Source organism: Somniosus microcephalus, chromosome 2, assembly GCF_052327205.1.
Source record: "Somniosus microcephalus isolate GS21.2 chromosome 2, FLI_Smic_1.0, whole genome shotgun sequence".
Taxonomy (NCBI): Eukaryota; Metazoa; Chordata; class Chondrichthyes; order Squaliformes; family Somniosidae; genus Somniosus; species Somniosus microcephalus.
The window spans coordinates 297,724,299-297,744,935 of record NC_140988.1 but is presented as its reverse complement, the minus strand read 5'-3'; the positions used below and the strand labels follow the sequence as shown (position 1 = coordinate 297,744,935).

At 47.7% G+C, this 20,637-nt stretch overlaps 1 protein-coding gene across 4 annotated transcripts in view; it reads right to left on the bottom strand.

Annotated features, from left to right (window-relative positions):
• LOC147123467 (putative E3 ubiquitin-protein ligase HERC1) overlaps positions 1-20,637 on the bottom strand; it is a 491,571-nt gene that overhangs the window by 125,965 nt on the left and 344,969 nt on the right. For all 4 annotated transcript variants that reach the window (XM_085973371.1, XM_085973346.1, XM_085973361.1 and 1 more), the window contains 5 exons: positions 16,117-16,316; positions 11,842-11,950; positions 11,428-11,574; positions 10,974-11,075; positions 763-936 (listed from right to left, as the gene is read on the bottom strand). In XM_085973371.1, the coding sequence (XP_085829497.1) occupies positions 763-936; positions 10,974-11,075; positions 11,428-11,574; positions 11,842-11,950; positions 16,117-16,316 (732 nt within the window). The remainder of the gene's footprint in view (positions 1-762; positions 937-10,973; positions 11,076-11,427; positions 11,575-11,841; positions 11,951-16,116; positions 16,317-20,637) is intronic.

The window sequence follows — 20,637 nt, the reverse complement described above, 5'->3', positions numbered from 1 at the left end:
GGAACAGGTGGATAAGGTGGTAAAAAAGGCATATGGGATACTTGCCTTCATTAGCCGAGGCATTGAATATAAGAGCAAGGAGGTTATGATGGAACTGTATAAAACACTGGTTAGGCCACAGCTGGAATACTGTGTGCAGTTCTGGTCGCCACACTGCAGGAAGGATGTGATCGCGTTGGAGAGGGTGCAGAGGAGGTTCACCAGGATGTTACCGGGGCTGGAGCGCTTCAGCTATGAAGAGAGACTGGGCAGATTGGGTTTGTTTTCCTTGGAGCAGAGGAGGCTGAGGGGGGACATGATTGAGGTGTACATAATTATGAGGGGCATAGATAGGATGGATGCTGAGGAGCTTTTTCCCTTAGTAGAGGGGTCAATAACTAGGGGGCATAGATTCAAGGTAAAGGGCGGGAGGTTTAGAGGGGATTTGAGAAAGAACTTTTTCACCCAGAGGGTGGTTGGAGTCTGGAACTCACTGCCTGAAAGGGTTGTGGAGGCAGGAACCCTCACAACATTTAAGAAGCATTTGGATGAGCACTTGAAATGCCATAGCATACAAGGCTACGGACCAAATGCTGGAATATGGGATTAGATCAGACAGGGCTTGATGGCCGGCGCGGACACGGTGGGCCGAAGGGCCTCTATCCGTGCTGTATAACTCTATGACTCTATTTTAATCATGCTCAAATAACACTAAGCTGTGCAAAATTAGCAGCTTAATCCCTCCATTCTTATACACATACACAACTCAGAATCAAGTATTACCTTTTCATATGTATATTGTGTGTGTAGGAGCAAAGGCAATCTTTCGATAAAAACTTTCATACAGGGAGCCTTATTCAATCCCACGATACCCTGCGCTCGGAGAGCCATTCGACAGGATGCTAAGATGTGGTTCTGCGAGATCCACTCAGGACAACATCTGATTAAGAGGACATCCTAGCAAGAGGGGAAATATAATAATAATAATAATAATCATCAACTTTATTGTCATTGTTAGTGCACAAGTGCAGTACAATGAAATGTAGGCTTGCGGCTCCCGAGAGTGTACATTTAGAGACATTTAAACATACAACATTCATTTGGCTTGTAATACATTAACATAAACATAATAAAGTGCATTGGCAGATGTGCAGGCTTTAGAGTTTATTTGTGGAGTTCAGTAGGATGACAGCCCTGGGAAAGAAGCTGTTCCAAAATCTGGTCGTTCAGGTGCGAATGCATCTGTAGCGTCTCCCAGATGGCAGGAGGGCGAACAGACTGTGGCTGGGGTGGGTAGGGTCTTTGATGATGGTCCGTGACCTCCGTAAACAGCGTTTCTGGTATATGTGCTCTATGGTCGGTAGCTGGGTGCCGGTAATGCGTTGGGCAGTTTTGACTACCCGCTGCAGGGCTTTCCAGTCATAGTAGCTACAGCTGCCATACCATACTGTGATACAGTTCGTCAGGATGCTCTCTATTGTGCAGCGGTAAAAGTTAGAGAGGATCAGGGGTGACAGGTTACATCCCTTCAGCCTCCTTAGGAAATATAGGCGCTGCTGGGCCTTCTTCACCAGAGAGGAGGTATTGAGGGACCAGGAGAGGTCTTCCGTGATGTGGACTCTGAGGAACTTAAAGCTGTCCACCCTTTCCACCACAGCCCCATGGATGTGGATGGGGGTGTGACTTCCGCCTTTAGACTTCCTGAAGTCCACAATGATTTCTTTGGGTTTCTTGATGTTAAGGGCCAGGTTGTTATCGGCGCACCACTTCACGAGATGCTGGACCTCCTCCCTGTAGGCTGACTCATCGTTGTTGGTGATCTGGCCTACTACCGTGGTATCATCCGCAAACTTGATGATGGTGTTGGAACCGTGAACAGCCACACAGTCGTGGGTGAAGAGGGAGTAGAGGAGGGGGCTCAGCACACATCCTTGTGGGGCCCCCGTGTTCAGGGTCAGGGGGACGTATGTTCAGAAAATGCACAATTCTCTCCAAAACTAGTTTTTCTCCCAAGTTATTGTTAACACAATTCGTGATTTTTGTAACATCACATCACAATACATATATATAAAAAACTATCTTTTTGTATTAATAATGGATCTCCTGCGGCAGAGGGGTTAGAGAATTTTGCCCTGTCCATCCCACACCCACTGAAGTCAGAGATCCCCACCCCAACATTTTATCTGTCTTCCACTTTAAAGGGTGTCTCTGAATCTCCCCCTACGTCTCAACAGTCTCTTTCCTTCCTCTACTCAACAGAAGCTTTATCCCTCAATAATTTCTCATGATACCCTGCTTAACAGATTCTCTCTTCCCCCCCCCTCACAGAAACTGAAACAGTTCTTTCTCCCATTTTCTTTGCCTCTCCAACTCCAAACTAACAAGGTGTCCCTTTATCTCGCTCTCGTCACCTCACGGGTCCCCTTTCCCGTCTTGCCCTCAACTGGTTTCATCGCCTTTTCTTTTTTGCTATTTCAAGAGGTCTCCTGTTATTTACTAAGAGGGTCTCTTTCCTTCCCCACCACCCTCTGAAGAGAGTTTGTCTCTCTCCTTTCCCTCACGTGTTCCTTGTGCTTCTACTACCAAGGTGATTTCCAATATCCTCCACCCAAACAGGAATTGTTCGTCTCCCCCTCCACTGTTCCCACGGTTTCAGTGCTCCTGAAATAAAATAAGTCAGGAATTTGTTTACAGACTAATTTCCGTGCACGTAGATATCAGGGCTGTTGTTGGTTATATAAAAAAGCACAAGAACATAAGAATTAGGAGCAGGAGGAGGCCATATAGCCCCTCGAGTCTGCTCCGCCATTCAATAAGATCATGGCTGATCTTTGAACTTAACTCCACTTTCCTGCCCGATCTCCATATCCCTTGATTCCCCTAGAGTCCAAAAATGTCTCTCTCTCGTCGTTTAATATATTCAACGATTCAGGATCCACAGCCCCCTGGGGTAGAGAATTTCAAAGATTCACAACCCTCTGAGTGAATAAATTTCACCTCATCTCAGTCTTAAATCGCCAACCCCTTATCCTGAGACAATGCTCCCTAGTTCTAGACTCTCCAGCCAGGGGAAACAACCTCTCTGCATCTATTCTGTCAATCCCCCTTAGAATCATATGTTTTAATGAGATCACCTCCCATTCTTCTAAACTCCGAGAAGATAGGCCCAATCTACTCAATTTCTCCTCTTTGGGCAATGCTCTCATCCCAGGAATCAATCTAGTGAACCTTTGTTGCACCGCCTCTAAGGCATGTATGTCCTTTCTCAGATAAGTAGACCAAAACTGTGCACAATACTCCAGGTGTGGTCTCACCAAGGCCCTGTACAATTGCAGTAAGGCTTCCTTACTCTTGTACTCCAACCCCTTGCAATAAAGGCCAATGTGCCTTCCTAATTGCTTGCTGTACCTGCATGCTAACTCTCTGTTTCCTGTACGAGGACACCTAAATCCCTCTGAACACCCTCTGCATTTAAATTCAGTTAATTAAATAAATCTGGAATTAAAAAAAGCTAGTATCAGTAATGGTGACCATGAAACTATCGGATTGTCGTAAAAACCCATCGAGTTCATTAATGTCCTTTAGGGAAGGAAATCTGCTGTTCTTGCCTGGTCTGGCATATATGTGACTCCAGACCCACAGAAATGTGGTTGACTCTTAACTCTGAAATGGCCTAGCAAACCACTTAGTTGTACACAACCGCTACGAAAAACAATAAGAATAATAAAACCGGACGGACCACCCGGCATTGACCTAGGTACCAGCTTTGGACATGGCAACGGCACACCCAGCCCAGTTGACCCTGCAAAGTCCTCCTCACTAACTTCTGGGGACTTGTGCCAAAATTCAGACAGCTGTCCCACAGACTAGTCAAGCAACAGCCTGACACAGTCATACTCACAGAATCATGCCTTTCAGCCAACGTCCCAGACTCCTCCATCACCATCCCTGGGTATGACATGTCCCACCGGCAGGGCAGACCCACCACAGGTTGCAGCACAGTGGTATACAGTCGGGGAGTGGCCCTGGGCGTCCTCAACATGGACTCTGGACCCCATGAAATCTCATGGCTTCAGGTCAAGCATAGGCAAGGAACTGTCCTGCTGATTACCACCTACCGCCCTCTCAGCTGATGAATCAGTACTCCTCCAAGTTGAACACCACTTGGAAGAAGCATCCAGGGTAGCAAGGGCACAGAATGTACTCTGGGTGGGGGGCTTCAATATCCATCACCAAGAGTGGCTCGGTAGCGCCACTACTGACCGAGCCCTGAAGGACATAGCTGCCAGACTGAGCTTGTGGCAGGTGGTGAGAAAATCAACACAGGTGAAAAACCTACTTGACCTTGCCCTCACCAATCTAACGGTCACAAATGCCTCTGTCCATGAAACTATTGGTAACAGTGACCACCGCACATTCCTTGTAGAGACGAAGTCCTGTCTTCACAGTGAGGACACCCTCCATCGTCTTGTGTGGCACTACCACCGTGCTAAATGGGATAGATTCAGAACAGATCTTTCAGCGCAAAACTGGGCATCCATGAGACACTGTGGGCGATCAGCAGCAGCAGAATTGTATTCCACCACAATCTGTAACCTCATGGCCCAGCATATCCCTCACTCTACCATTACCACCAAGCCAGGGGACCAACCCTGGTTTAATGAGGAGTGGAGGAGAGTGTGCCAGGAGCAGCACCAGGCGCACCTAAAAATGAGGTGTCAACCTGGGGAAGCTGCAACACAGACTACATATGAGCTAAACAGCGGAAACAGCATGCTATAGACAGAGCTAAGCGATCCCACAACCAACGAATCAGATCAAAGTTCTGCAGTGCTGCCACATCCAGTTGTGAATGGTGGTCGACAATTAAACAACTAATGGGAGGAGGAGTTTTCATGAATATCCTCATCCTCAATGATGGCAGAGGCCGGCACGCGATTGCAAAAGACAAGGCTGAAGCGTTTGCAAGGGGGGGGGGGGGGGAGGGGGGGAGTGTCACCATTGGCCAGAAACTTAACTGGAGCAGCCACATAAATAATGTGGCTACAAGAGCAGTTATTCTCTGGTGAGTTTCACCCCCCGACTCCCCAAAGCCTTTCCACCATCTACAAGGCACAAGTCAGGAGTGTGATGGAACAATCTCCACTTGTCTGGATGAGTGCAGCTCCAACAACACTCAAGAAGCTCAACAGCATCCAGGACAAAGCAGCCCACTTGATTGGCACCCCATCCACCTCCTTAAACACTCCCTCCCTCCACTACCGGTGCTCTGTGGCTCAGTGTGTACCATCTACAAGATGCACTGCAGCAACTCACCAAGGCTTCTTCGACAGCACCTCCCAAACCCACGACCTCTACCACCTAGAAGGACAAGGGAACAGGCGCATGGGAACGTGATCACCTCCAAGTTTCCCTGCAAATTACACACCATCCTGATTTGGAAATATAATTGCCGTTCCTTCATCGTCGCTGGGTCAAAACCATAGAACTCCCTCCCTAACAGCATTATGGGAGTACCTTCACCACATGGACTGCAGCAGTTCAAGAATGCGGCTCACCACCACCTTCTCAATTGCAACTAGGGATGGGCAATAAATGCTGGCCTTGCCAGCGATGCCCACATCCCAGGATCAAACAAAAAAGTGTGACACACAAGTACAGAAAAAATATAATAGCAGACAGCAACATTAACAATGGCTCATAATTTGCTGTCAAAATAATGACGAGGCTAATAGCGCACGCCGTTCTTTATGTGCAAATGCTACAGCAACTTCAGGCTTGGGCAAATGCACAATTAAACACGGAAATTCAAAAGTTGCTATCCGAGATTTGCTGCTTCGCAAAAACAGCATCTCGCTGTCTGGCTCTCCATTGAATGGCGGGAAGTTGCTGTACTTGCACGGTAAATAGAAACAAAACTGATCACAGAAAGTTAGAGCTGGTCTGAAGTGATGCAAGGAGCCTGTTTTGGAGCCATTTAAAGTCCACGCATATTTAATTGGGCCTGGATTAGCTGTCAAGAGATTCTTTTAACAATGTGCTAATTATTAATTACTGCCAATTAATTGCTCTGGCACCAAAAATGAACTATTACAAGTGTGAAGTCTCATTCTTTCAGGTTTTAATTGTTGTTGGATATTTGTGAAATTTAAAAGTGAACATTTTCTTCTACTTTTGCTTTGTTTCTTATTTCTCTCTCTCTTAATCCAATCTTTCTTTTCCTCTCTTTATTTCTCTCTCTGTATTTGATCTGACATTGAATTCACCCATTCCAATTTATACCTCGTCAGTCCTTGGGCTGTTTTTTACCACAATCCTTCAATCTGATTGGTTAAGGAGATACACATTGCTTGTCCTGTTCACTCAGGTCATAGAGTCATAGAGTTATACAGCACAGAAAGAGGTTCTTCGGCCCATCGCGTCCGCGCTGGCCATCAAGCCCTGTCTAATCTAATCCCATTTTCCAGCATTTGGTCCGTAGCCTTGTATGCTATGGCATTTCAAGTGCTCATCCAAATGCTTCTTGAATGTAGTGAGGGTTCCTGCCTCTACCACCCTTTCAGGCAGTGAGTTCCAGATTCCAACCACACTCTGGGTGAAAAAGTTCTTCCTCAAATCCCCTCTAAACCTCCTGCCCCTTACCTTGAAACTATGCCCCCTGGTTATTGACCCCTCTACTAAGGGGAAAAGTTCCTTTCTATCTACCCTATCTATGCCCCTCATAATTTTGTACACCTCAATCAGGTCCCCCCTCAGCCTTCTCTGCTCCAAGGAAAACAACCCCAGCCTGTCCAGTCTTTCTTCATAACTGAAGCATTTCAGCCCAGGTAACATCCTGGTGAATCTCCTCTGCACCCTCTCCAATGCAATCACATCCTTCCTATAGTGTGGCGACCAGAACTGCACACAGTATTCCAGCTGTGGCCTAACCACCGTTTTGTACAGCTCCATCATAACCTCCCTGCTCTTATATTCTATGCCTCGGCTAATGAAGGCAAGTATCCCATATGCCTTTTTAACCACCTTATCCACCTGTTCTGCTGCCTTCAGGGATCTATGTACATGCACACCAAGGTCCCTCTGATCCTCTGTCTTTCCTAGGGTCTTACCATTCATTGTGTATTCCCTTGCCTTGTTAGTCCCTCCAAAATGCATCACCTCACACTTTTCAGGGTTAAATTCCATTAGCCACTGTTCCGCCCATCTGACCAACCCATCTATATCGTCCTGCAGACTGAGGCTACCCTCCTCGCTATTTACCACCCCACCAATTTTCGTGTCATCTGCAAACTTACTGATCATACCTTATACATTCACATCCAAATCATTAATGTAGACCACAAACAGCAAGGGACCCAGCACCGATCCCTGTGGTACCCCACTGGACACAGGCTTCCAGTCACAAAAACAACCTTCGACCATCACCCTCTGCCTTCTGCCACTAAGCCAGTTTTGGATCCAATGTGCCAAGGCACCCTGGATCCCATGGGCTCTTACCTTCTTGACCAGTCTCCTGTGCGGGACTTTATCGAAAGCCTTACTGAAATCCATGTATACCACATCCACTGCACTACCCTCATCCACACACCTAGTCACCCCCTCGAAAAATTCAATCAAATTGGTCAGACATGATCTTCCCTTGACAAAGCTACGCTGACTATCCCTGATTAATCCTTGCCTCTCCAAGTGGAGACTAATTCTGTCCCTCAGAATTTTTTCCAATAATTTCCCTACCACTGATGTTAGGCTCACTGGCCTGTAATTCCCTGGTTTATCCCTACTACCCTTCTTCAATAATGGTACTATGTTAGCTGTTTTCCAGTCCTCTGGCACATCCCCTGTGGCCAGAGAGGTTTTGAAAATTTGTGTCAGAGCCCCTGCAATCTCCTCCCTTGCCTCACACAGCAGCCTGGGATACATCTTGTCCGGGCCTGGGGATTTATCCACTTTTAAGCCTGCTAAAACCGCTAGTACCTCCTCCCTCTCGATGCTAATATGTTCAAGTATATCACAGTCCCCCTGCCCGATTTCTATGTCTACATCGTCCTTCTCCATAGTGAACACAGATGCAAAACATTCATTTAAAAAGGTCCCTGATGCCTGGTTTACTTGGCTGCGGGTTTTTCAGCTCGCACTTCCAGTAACTTGCGGCGTAAAATATCAGTGAGATTAAACGGGCAAGACCAAGTCTAACGAGTGGCAGTGCTACCAAAATGCAACTTTGTGCAGTTTTTAAGATTTCATGGCCTAGAAATTGGGTTGGGGCGCCAAAGTCGCCTGAGCGCAGGTTTTAGCGCAGCGATCGGAGTGATACCGATCGCCAGAAATTCAGTTTCAGTGCCCCTCGAGGGAGACGGGGCGAGGCTCGAGGCGCTCCACGTCCCTCTTAGGGCGCTGAAACTGATTATCGCAGCGCAATGTGCCGCAGCGCCACATGCTGCGGCACGGCACGCTGCGGTACTGCAGGCCTTCCTCCCACTGTTAAGGGGGAGGTGCCTGCAACAGCGCGATCCCCGATCGCGAGTGCCGGCAAATGAGCCCGGCACCAAGGAGAAGTGCCGGGCTCTCGGGGAAACAGCCGGCAATGCTGCGGGGGGTTGGGGGGAGGTGCTGGCAGGCGGCCGCGCACCTCCACCTTAACTTGCGCCGCTGCCGGCACAGTAAGGCCCCGTGAACCGGGCAGCGAGCGGCGCAACTGTGGCGTTCGCTACCAAATATCACGAACGGGGCACGAATGGGGCGCTGCGCACACCGATGACGTCATCGGTGGCGGCGCAGCGCAAATGCCTAACGCCACCATTAGCGCCCCTACTGAATATCGCCGGAGACGCAGCCAGTGGCGCTACAGCCACTGACTGCCTCTTTAGGCGCTAACAGGTGGCGCTACTCACCCAATTTCTCCCCCCATATGTTTTGTTTTCCAGTCAAGGAAGGAATAAAATATCGGCAGTGTGATATACTGATGCAAATTAAATTCCAGTACACGGTTGGGCAAGAACTTCTGATGTGGATTGCATCTACTGAATACTAAACATAAAGTGGATCTACCACCACACGTGTAATTTATTCACCCAAAAAGTAAAAACAGCAAATAGTGTAATAATTTTCCAAGTGAGGAACTTAACAGAAAACTGTTGGTTCAAAATGGGTGAGATGTAATTGTGTGAAAAATAAGATTCAAACCCTACTGGCCAAATTGTTTAAAATTTCCAATAAACTTTTATGAACTTAGATATCATTAGTGGCTCTCCAACTGAATTTTCCAGCATAGGTAGAGGAAGACTACAATGTTAAGATTTGCAAATAAAGACTGATAATAAGGATACGTATCTTAAGGTCAGGGAATGCAGGTTATCCATTACTGAAGGAGTAACCCTACACCAACCAAGCACCAAATCCTTCAAATAAAAACTATGAAGGTAGCTGCAACAAATTTGGTCTTTCGTCTGTGGCAGTATATCTTGTCGATATGAAATTGCAAAAAAAAAAGTTCTTCCCATCAGTTTCCCCATAGCTAATCCTGCAAAAATCACCTTGGGATTGCCACCAACTGCATGAGATCTGTGCTTTGGGAACCAGTGACTCTAACCCACCTTAAAAGAAACTAGTCTTTCAGCCATACTTGGGTATTTATGCTGTTAGCAGGTAGCTAACCAATAGTTATTAGCAGATAGCCAACCAATAGTCTTAACATGAAAAATTAAATGCATTCTAAAACAGGAAGTCAACAATAATGACGGCCTGGAATCTGACTGAAGGATGTCAGCCTTGGAGAGGGTGCAGCGGAGATTTACTAAAATGATACCAGGGATGAGGGACTTCAGTTATATGGAGAGACCGGAGGAGCTGTGATTGTTCTTGTACTTGAAATTTATTTTTCAGTGTCTCCTGATAATACATCACCACAAGCAGACTTTAAGATATTAGTCTTGGCAGTAGCACTCTCATCTCTGAATCAAAAAGTTGTGGGTTCAATCTCCATGAGAGACTTGAGCACATAATCTAAGCTGACACTTCAATGCAGTACCGAAGGAGTGCGGCACTGTCTTTCGGATTAGACGTTAAATGGAGGGCCCACCTACCCTCTCAGGTGGGTATAAAAGATCCCACAGAACTATATGAAGAAGAGCAGGGGACTTCTCGGTGTCCTGGCCAAAATTTAATCCTCAACCAACATTACTACAACAGATTATCTGGTCATTTATCTCAGTGTTGTTTCTGGGACTTTGCTGTGCGCAAATTGGCTGCCGCATTTCCCTACATTACAATAGTGACTCCACTTCAAAAAGTACCGCCATTTCCGCCACCTCCAAAGTGATTCCACCAACCAAATGCATCTTCCCCATCCCTCCCCTTTCAGCATTCCGTAGGGACCGCTCCCTCCGAGACACCCTAGTCACTTTACAGCCTTCCGGAATCAATATCGAGTTCAACAATTTCAGATCATAACCTCGGCCCCTATTACATTTTTACTTATATTTTTTATCCACGCCTTCGTTTTGGTTTCCCCCCACTCCCCTTTCCTTTTTTTTCCCTCTCTCTCCCACATGGCAGCGGTCTCCCATTCTGCCAGCACATTTCACACCTAATCTAGAGCCGTCTTTTGTCTCCACTAGTCCTATCACCATCTCGTCTTGTTTTGAATACCTTTTAATGTCTCTTCACTTCTCTTTTGTTCTCTCCCAGCCCGGCCTCTTAATCTATTTCATTCCCTGTGCCTCTTTAGTCTTGATAAAGGGTTTTGACCCGAAACGTCGACTCTAATTTCTCTCCACGGATGTTGCCTGGCCTGCTGAGTTTTTCCAACATTTTCTGTTGTTATTTCAAAAAGTACTTAATTGGCTTTGGGACACCCCGAGAATGTGAAAGGCATGATAAATGCAAGTTCTTTCTTTCTTGTGTTGCTTTGATTGTTAATATGAAGTTTTACACTGAGATATCGCTAGTCTTACTTCTTGCTTTAGCAACTAAAAAACCCATAATGACCAACTGACCTTTGATCTGCTGGAACAAGCTGCTACTCCAATGTTTGGAATCCAGGCTATGCCAACTACTGACCCTAAACCAGTCACCACTGTCTGTAGAACTGAACCATCCTGAAAAGGAAACACAGAAAAAACAGCTACAGATATTCAATCTTAATAATCAACTTCTTTGATTCAGTAACAATTGATAAATATAAAGTTTCCTTCGAAAATGAAATTTTAGAAACAAAATAAAAGCTCTCAAAATTTAAATCATTCTGCCTTACTTGGTTCAATTCCCTGCACTAACACCTTTGACAGGGCATGATGGAATAAATCTGATTTGCTACTTTATAAGAGAACATGAACTTGCTTTCAAAAATGGTTTTGAATTCATCAGCGATAACATTTTGTTTTCCACCACATCTCCTTTGTATAGATGACCCTCAAAACTTTAATTTATGGCGTACAGTAAAATCCTTACCTGCAGAGACCAGATATTTATCAACCCCCCAATTCCTCCAGACAAAAGTGTTAACCCGTTGGCATCGAAGGACACCGACATCACCGCAGTTATGTGAGCATTGAGACGAAACACACACTTGGCTCTACCTCGGAACTGAAATCTCTCCTACGGCAAATGAAAAGTTAGGTTAGAAAATAATTCCTAGTATAGAGAATGATACTTCTCATTCAGATTGCTCAAAAAATTAAGATGCAATACACTTGATCTTTATTTAAAATGACATTCAAGGTTTAGTTATTTAATTACTGCCTTGTTTCTAAGAATGAGGTCATTCCAAATTTGAAATAGAAAAATCAGCCTTATTTTTACAAAACACATTTCTTCATATTAATCGGTGTCACAGATTTTAGAAAAATCCTTTACTCCCCTTACCTCAGCTTGCTTTTCTTGTACATCAGAAGAATGCAAGAGGTTGGGTAATGAAATAGCAGTGCCACCTTGTGGTAATGTCCAAACATAAACCAAGCCATTCTGACAACCCCTGGTGGGAAAATATTCAAGAAGTCATTTTATCTTCTGAAATAATTCATTTCAGATCTTTTATTTTCATTTTTTTAAATATGAAAATTTGAAGCTAGTTTACTAGACCTCTGAGAACTTTATTTTTCTGCTTAGCAAAATTACTATCTTCCTTGGCCGTAGGGTGGGATGGTGGGAAAAAGGAGGTAAATGAGGTCCGTTAGGCTTGGGGTGGTTCCAAAATGGCATGTCTGGCACTGAAAAATTGCAACCACGTCAATGCTCTGTGGCATATTTGGTAACTCAATACCTGAGCCAGGCAGATCCAAAGTACTTCAGTGTACTGGTGAAGATTAATCTGCCAGTCTGGCTCTATAATTAAGGAACTGACCTCTCATTGTGCAATGGGGTATTTCCCACTTGGCTCCAAATAACTGTGCAAGCCATATTGGGTAGGGTAGGCTTGCTGGGCAAGCGGCAGAAAGCTTAACACTGCTCCGTCCTGGTAGGCTGCGGGGTTTCAGCTGATTAAAGTCCAGCAGTATCCCTGTGCACACTTGGGAAAACCTAACCCATGGCTTTTGTCAACCTGCACTTAAAACTCTTTGGAGTTAGGCAAGTGCGATGAAGGTAACACGTTTGATGTAGTCTACATGGATTTTAGCAAGGCTTTTGACAAGGTCCCACATGGCAGACTGGTCAGAAAAGTAAAAGCCCATGGGATCCAGAGGAAAGTGGCAAGTTGGATCCAAAATTGGCTCAGTGGCAGGAAGCAAAGGGTAATGGTCAATGGGTGTTTTTGTGACTGGAAGACTGTTTACAGTGGGGTTCTGCAGGGCTGGGTACTAGGTCCCTTGCAGGAAGATATCAATGGACTGGTCAGGTGGGCAGAAAAGTGGCAAATGGAGTTAAATCCGAAGACGTGTGAGCTAATGCATTTGGGGAGGGCTAACCAGGCAAGGGAATACACAATAAACATAGAAGATAGGAGCAGGAGTAGTCCATTCGGCCCCTTGAGCCTGCTCTGCCATTCAATGCGATCATGGCTGATCATCCAAATTCAGTACCCTGTCCCTGCCTTCTCCCCATATCCCTTGATCCCTTTAGCCTTAAGAAATATATCTAACTCCTTCTTGAATATATTTAATGAATTGGCCTCCACTGCCTTCTGTGGTAGAGAATTCCACAGGTTCACCACTCTCTGGGTGAAGAAATTCCTCCTCATCTCAGTCCTAAATGGCTTACCCCTTATCCTTAGCCTGTGACCCCTGGTTCTGGACTCCCTGGCCATCACGAACATCCTTCCTGCATCTAGTCTGTCTAGTCCTGGCAGCACGGTGGCATAGTGGTTAGCACTGTTGCCTCACAGCGCCAGGGACCCGGGTTCGAATCCAGCCTCGGGTGACTGTCTGTGTGGAGTTTGCACATTCTCCCCGTGTTTGTGTGGGTTTACTCCGGGTGCTCCGGTTTCCTCCCACAGTCCAAAGATGTGCAGGTTAGGTTGATTGGCTATGATAAATTGACCCTTAGCGTTAGGGGGATTAAATACGTGGGGTTATGGGGATCGGGTGGGCTATGTGTCGGTGCAGGCTCGATGGGCCGAAATGGCCTCTATCTGCACTGTGGGGTTTCTGTGATTTCTGTGAATTGAGAGAGACCCGCAGAGGCTGTGTGAGAGAGAGAGTTAGTCTGAGAGAGTCAGTGTGAGAGTGAGTCTGAGAGAGACAGTGTGCGAGAGAGTGAGTCTGAGAGAGACAGTGTGCGAGAGAGTGAGTCTGAGAGACAGTGTGTGAGCGAGTCTGAGAGTGAGTCTGAGAGAGACAGTGTGTGAGAGAGACAGTGTGAGAGAGAGTGAGTCTGAGAGAGACAGGTATGATACTGAGAAGTGTAGAGGAACAGAGGGACCTTGGAGTGCATGTCCACAGATCCCTGAAGAGGTAGCAGGACAGGTAGATAAGGTGGTTAAGAAGGCATACGAGATACTTTCCTTTATTAGCCGAGGCATAAAATATAAGAACAGGGAGATTCTGCTCGAACTGTATAAAACGCTAGTTAGGCCACAGCCAGAGTACTGCGTGCAGTTCTGGTCACCACATTATAAGAAAGATGTGATTGCACTAGAGAGGGTACAGAAGAGAATTACGAGGATGTTGCCAGGACTGGAGAATTTTGCTAAAATCCATGTAGACTACATCAAACGTGCTACCCGCATCGGCCCTCCTTGTTACCTCCTGAAAAAATTCAATCAAGTTAGGCAGATATGACCATCCCTTAACAAATCCATGCTGACTGTCCTTGAGTAATCTGTGCCTTTCTAAATGACGATTAATATTATCCATCAGAACTTTTTCCAATAATTTGCACACCGAGGTTAGGCTGACTGGACTGTAATGGCTTGGTCTATCCCTTTCCCCCTTTTCAAACAATGGTACAACATTAGCAGTCCTCCAGTACCACACCGTTACCATCACCCTTTGTGTGAAAAGGTGCTTCCTGATTTCACTCCTAGATGGCCTCGCTCTAATTTTAAGATTATGCCCTTGTTCTGGATTTCCCCATTAGAACAAGGTTCTGTACATGAAGCATTATTTCCTCCCTTTTGTATACCAGTCCCCTTGAGATAAAGGCCAACATCCAATTAGTCTTTGATTATTTTTTGTACCTGTGCACTGAGCATTTAGTGATTTGTGTACATGGACACCTAAATCTCTTTGTTCCTCCATAGCTCCTTGTCTCTCTCCATTAAGAACACATTCTGATTTGTCTTATTTGGATCCAAAGTGGATGACCTCATACTTACCCCACACTGAACTCTATTTACCATAGTTTTTCAAACTTAGTTTGCCCACATGCCTTAGTAACTTCCTGCTGCCATCGACACAACTTCCTCTGCCTCCTAACATAGTGTTAGCTGCAAACTTGGATATACAACTCTCTATTCCTTCATACAAGTCACTAATATATATGGTGAAAAGCTGAGGTCCCAGTACAGATCCCTGGGGAACATCAATTATCCTAGGCCCAACCATCTTCAGCTGCTTCATCAATGACCTTCCCTCCAACATAAGGTCAGAAATGGGGATGTTCGCTGATGACTGCACAGTGTTCAGTGCCATTCACAACTCCTCAGATAATGAAGCAGTCCATGCCCGCAAACAACAAGACCTGGACAACGTTCAGGCTTGGGCTGATAAGTGGCAGGTAACATTCGCGCCACAGAAGTGCCAGGCAATGACTATCTCCAACAAGCGAGAGTCTAACCACCTCCCCTTGACATTCAACGGCATTACCATCGCCGAATCCCCCACCATCAACATCCTGGGGGTCACCATTGACCAGAAACTTAACTGGACCAGCCACATAAATACTGTGGCAACAAGAGCAGGTCAGATGCTAGGTATTCTGCAGCGAGTGTCTCACCTCCTGACTCCCCAAAGCCTTTCTACCATCTACAAGGCACAAGTAAGGAGCGTGATGGAATACTCTCCACTTGCCTGGATGAATGCAGCTCCAACAACACTCAAGAAGCCCGGCATCATCCAGGACAAAGCAGCCCATCTGATTGGCACCCCATCCACCACCTTAAACATTCACTCCCTCCACCACTGGCGTACCATGGCTGCAGTGTGTACCATCTACAAGATGCACTGCAGCAACTCGCCAAGGCTTCTTTGGCAGCACCTCCCAAACCCGCGACCTCTTCCACCTAGAAGGACAAGGGCAGCAGGCACATGGGAACACCATCACCACCAAGTTCCCCTCCAAGTCACACACCATCCTGACGTAGAAGTAGATTGCCGATCCATCATCGTCGCTGGGTCAAAATCCTGGAACTCCCTACCTAACAGCACCATGGGAGCACCGTCACCACACGAACTGTAGCGGTTCAAGAAGGCGGCTCACCACCACCTTCTCAAGGGCAATTAGGGATGGGCAATAAATGCTGGCCATGCCAGCAACGCCCAGATCCCATAAACAAATAAAAATAATACCTGTAATTAATTTATTCCAAAACTGTGCGACCATATGACAGGTCCTTGATTGCTGGTCCTAGAGTCTTCTGACCTACAGAATAAACTCAATACACTAGCTTTTAGACTTGTGGTTTTCTATAGATTACATTTTAACTTACTTTTTCAGAAAAATGATACATTAGGCAAGGAAATTTTAGCTTTCTTCGATACTTACACTGCAAGCATTAATCTCGGATCCAGACCTTTCCCTGGAAGTGGACACCATGCTGAAGTATTGACTAATGCTGAGTGGAAGAGAGTTTGGACTGCAAGCCAGGCACTGCCCATTCTTCCCCAGATTTTCACCATCTCTTCTCTGGCAACAGCAAGCAGCAGATGCCCAGTTGGATCCCATTTCAGGCTAGTTACACTTTCCTTCACCAGAAAGAAGAACAGATAAGAAAGAGTAAATTGAGTAACAAGAATCCAGTGTTAAATACCAAACTAAATCTGGAACATAGGAAAGCCTAAGACCTGAAAAGACTTCACAGTTTGTGTGGCTGTTCTTATCTCTCGATACTCGACTCCCTGAAACATTTATCCAATTCTCTGTTAAAATTTTCCACACTCTCTCACACATAAATGATTTGGATGAGAATGTAAAAGGTATGATCAGTAAGTTCGCAGATGACACGAAAATTGGTGGGGTGGTAAATTGTGAGGAGGAAAGCCTCAGGCTACAGGACGATATAAATGGGTTGGTCAGATGGGCGGAAAAGTGGCAAATGGAATTTAACCCTGAAAAGTGCGAGGTGATGCATTTTGGACGGACAAATAAGGCAAGGGAATACACAATGAGTGGTAGGACCCTAGGAAGTACAGAGGGTCAGAGGGACCTTGGTGTACATGTACATAGATCCCTGAAGGCAGCGGAACAGGTAGATAAGGTGGTTAAAAAGGCATATGGGATACTTGCCTTCATTAGCCGAGGCATAGAATATAAGAGCAGGGAGGTTATGATGGAGCTGTACAAAACGCTGGTGAGGCCACAGCTGGAGTACTGTGTGCAGTTCTGGTCGCCTCACTATAGGAAGGATGTGATTGCTTTGGAGAGGGTGCAGAGAAGATTCACCAGGATGTTACCTGGGATGGAGCGCCTCAGCTATGAAGAGAGGCTGGACAGGCTGGGGTTGTTTTCCTTGGAGCAAAGAAGGCTGAGGGGGGACCTGATTGAGGTGTACAAAATGATGAGGGGCATAGATAGGGTAGACAAAGAGGAACTTTTCCCCTTAGTAGGGGGGTCAATAACAAGGGGGCATAGATTCAGGGTAAGGGGCAGGAGATTTAGAGGGGATTTGAGGAGGAACTTTTTCACCCAGAGGGTGGTTGGAATGTGGAACTCAATGCCTGAAAGGGTGGTAGAGGCAGAAACTCTCACAACATTCAAGAAGCATTTGGATGAGCACTTGAAATGCCATTGCATACAAGGCTATGGACCAAATGCTGGAAAATGGGATTAGACTGGACAGGGATGGATGGGCGGCGCAGACACGATGGGCCGAAGGGCCTCTTTCTGTGCTGTAAAACTCTATGACTCTATGCTTCAGAGATCAGTGTGTTTCTACTCCAAAATGGAAAGAGGCATAGCTTGATTTCATTCTGGGAAATGAAATGGGGCAAATAACTGCAAGAGTAGGAAAGCAATTGGGAATAGTGACCATAACATAACTGGGCTCAATGTGGAAAGTGAAAACATTGGAGAACATTCAAAAATAAGGGTGCTGCACCGGAAAAGGTAAAGTTCTAAGAGATAAGGAGGGATCTGGCCAAAATTAACTGGCTAGAAATTAGCAAGCAGGATAACAGAACAGCAGTGGAAAATCTTCAAAGACAAGATGGAAAGAGTAAAGAAAAATGGATATATTCCTGTCAGTCAGAAAGGCAGTGCATCAAAAGACACAGCTGCCTGGATAAAGGGAGTTTAAAACTAAACTGAAATTTAAAAAGGATGCATATGATTCAATTTGGTCCAACAATATTGAAGAAAATCAAACATTGGTTGCCCTTTACTGCTGTGCCTCCAAAGCCTGGATATCCTTGCTTAGTACCCTGACCAGAATTACACACAGTATCAGGGATTTGTGCTCTATTCTTCTGGCTGTACATCCCAAAGTTTAGTTAGCTTCCCTTACTCATTGAGTTGCCACCAATAGCCCCAGATCCCTCTCCTGTGTTGTGTTCTGGAGCCATTTAGTTTATATTCTCACCGTGGAGTTCTCTTCCTTACTCTCATAACCGTTCACTTGTCTACATTAATGCCATTTCCCACACCGAATCAGATCCCACTGTATCTGGTACACCTTTACCTTATTGTTTGCACTCCCTCCCCCAAATGTGGTGCCATGTGCAAACCTTTACAACGTTATTGATCAGCCTTTTCACTTACTGCCTGCTCCAAAATATTCAGCCCTAGCGATGGCTTTTCTTTCTATACAGCAGCTGATAATGAACTTGGAGAGATATTGCAATTTGTCACACACTCTGCCACCACTGACTCCTTTGCCACCAATGCACAGTCCGACTGCTGCATTGATAATCAGTACTGGATGAGCAAGAATTTCATTCAACTCAACTTTAGGAAGGCTGAAGTAATTAAGCTCAGTTTCAGCCTTAAACTCTGCACCTTAGCACCAGACACCCTCCCTCTGGCAGCTCCCTCACACCCTCCCCTCTGGCAGCTCCCTCACACCCTCCCTCTGGCAGCTCCCTCACACCCTCCCTCTGGCAGCTCCCTCACACCCTCCCTCTGGCAGCTCCCTCACACCCTCCCTCTGGCAGCTCCCTCACACCCGCCCTCTGGCAGCTCCCTCACACCCGCCCTCTGGCAGCTCCCTCACACCCGCCCTCTGGCAGCTCCCTCACACCCTCCCTCTGGCAGCTCCCTCACACCCTCCCTCTGGCAGCTCCCTCACACCCTCCCTCTGGCAGCTCCCTCACACCCTCCCTCTGGCAGCTCCCTCACAACCCTCCCTCTGGCAGCTCCCTCACACCCGCCCTCTGGCAGCTCCCTCACACCCGCCCTCTGGCAGCTCCCTCACACCCGCCCTCTGGCAGCTCCCTCACACCCGCCCTCTGGCAGCTCCCTCACACCCGCCCTCCCTCTGGCAGCTCCCTCACACCCTCCCTCTGGCAGCTCCCTCACACCCTCCCTCTGGCAGCTCCCTCACACCCGCCCTCTGGCAGCTCCCTCACACCCGCCCTCTGGCAGCTCCCTCACACCCGCCCTCTGGCAGCTCCCTCACACCCTCCTTCTGGCAGCTCCCTCACACCCTCCCTCTGGCAGCTCCCTCACACCCTCCCTCTGGCAGCTCCCTCACACCCTCCCTCTGGCAGCTCCCTCACACCCTCCCTCTGGCAGCTCCCTCACACCCTCCCTCTGGCAGCTCCCTCACACTGAACCAGATTGTGCACAACCTCTGTGTCCTGTTTGACTTTCAGCTGACATTCAAACCCCAGATCTTTGCTTCCACCTTTGCAACACTGCTGCCTCCACCCCACTTTACCTCACCTCCACTGCCATTGAAAGGCTTATCCATACTATAATAAACTCCAGTTTGATGACTCCAAATGCTGTTGGACAGCCTTCTGACTTTTGCCTTTTCTTCTTTCTTCTTAGGCAGTCCCTCGGAACCGAGGATGACTTGCTTCCACATTAAAAATGAGTTCGCAGGTGACTGATGAGTCCAATGCGGGACATAGAGTCTCTTTCACAGGTGGGGCAGACGGTGGTTGTTGGGGCGGGTGGGTGGGGTGCTTGGGTTGACGTGTGCTCCTTGCGCTGCCTGCGCTTGGCTTCCGCTTGCTCCCGGCGAAGAGACTCGAGGTGTTCGGCGCCTTCCCGGATGCTTCTCCTCCACGTTGTGCGGTCTCGGGCCAGAGATTCCCAGGTGTCGGTGGGAATGGTGCACTTTTTCAAGGAGGCTTTGAGGAGGCCAATTCCAACACCTGCAAAACTATGCTGCCCATATCATATCCCTCACTGTCCTGTTTTCCCATTACCACCGAGCTTCATTGATTCCTTACCACCTAATTGCAGAGTACGCAAGCCATTTCAGCCGACTACTTTGGAACACTCTGCCTAGTCCTCTCTGTCTTTCTACCTCCTTCGAAAGCTTCCTTAAAGCCTCTGATAGCGTTTCAGCTCCCCCCCACGAATCCTTCTTGGTTGCTGTTGTCCTTCTACTAACATCACCAAGAAAAAGGTGGCCTGTGAATTTAATACTTCACTCTTCAAGAGAGAGGGGGAGGGAGAGAGGTGGAGGGAGGGAGAGCGAGCGCGCGCGCGAGGGGGAGGGAGGGAGAGCGAGCGCGCGCGCGCAAGGGGGAGGGAGGGAGAGCGAGCGCCGCGCGCGAGGGGGAGGGAGGGAGAGCGCGCGAGGGAGGGGGAGGGCGCGCGGGGGGGGCGGCGGGAGGGTGCGAGGGGGGGCGGGAGGGGGGGGGCGGGAGGGGGGGGCGGGAGGGCGCGATGGGGGCGGGAGGGCGCGGGGGGGGGGGCGGGAGGGGCGCGGGGGGGGCGCGGGGGGGGGCGGGAGAGGGCGCGAGGGCGCGAGGGGGGGGCGGGAGGACGCGAGGGGGGGGCGGGAGGGCGCGAGGGGGGGGCGGGAGGGCGCGAGGGGGGGGGCGGGAGGGCGCGAGGGGGGGGGCGGGAGGGCGCGAGGGGGGGAGGCGGGAGGGCGCGAGGGGGGGGGGCGGGAGG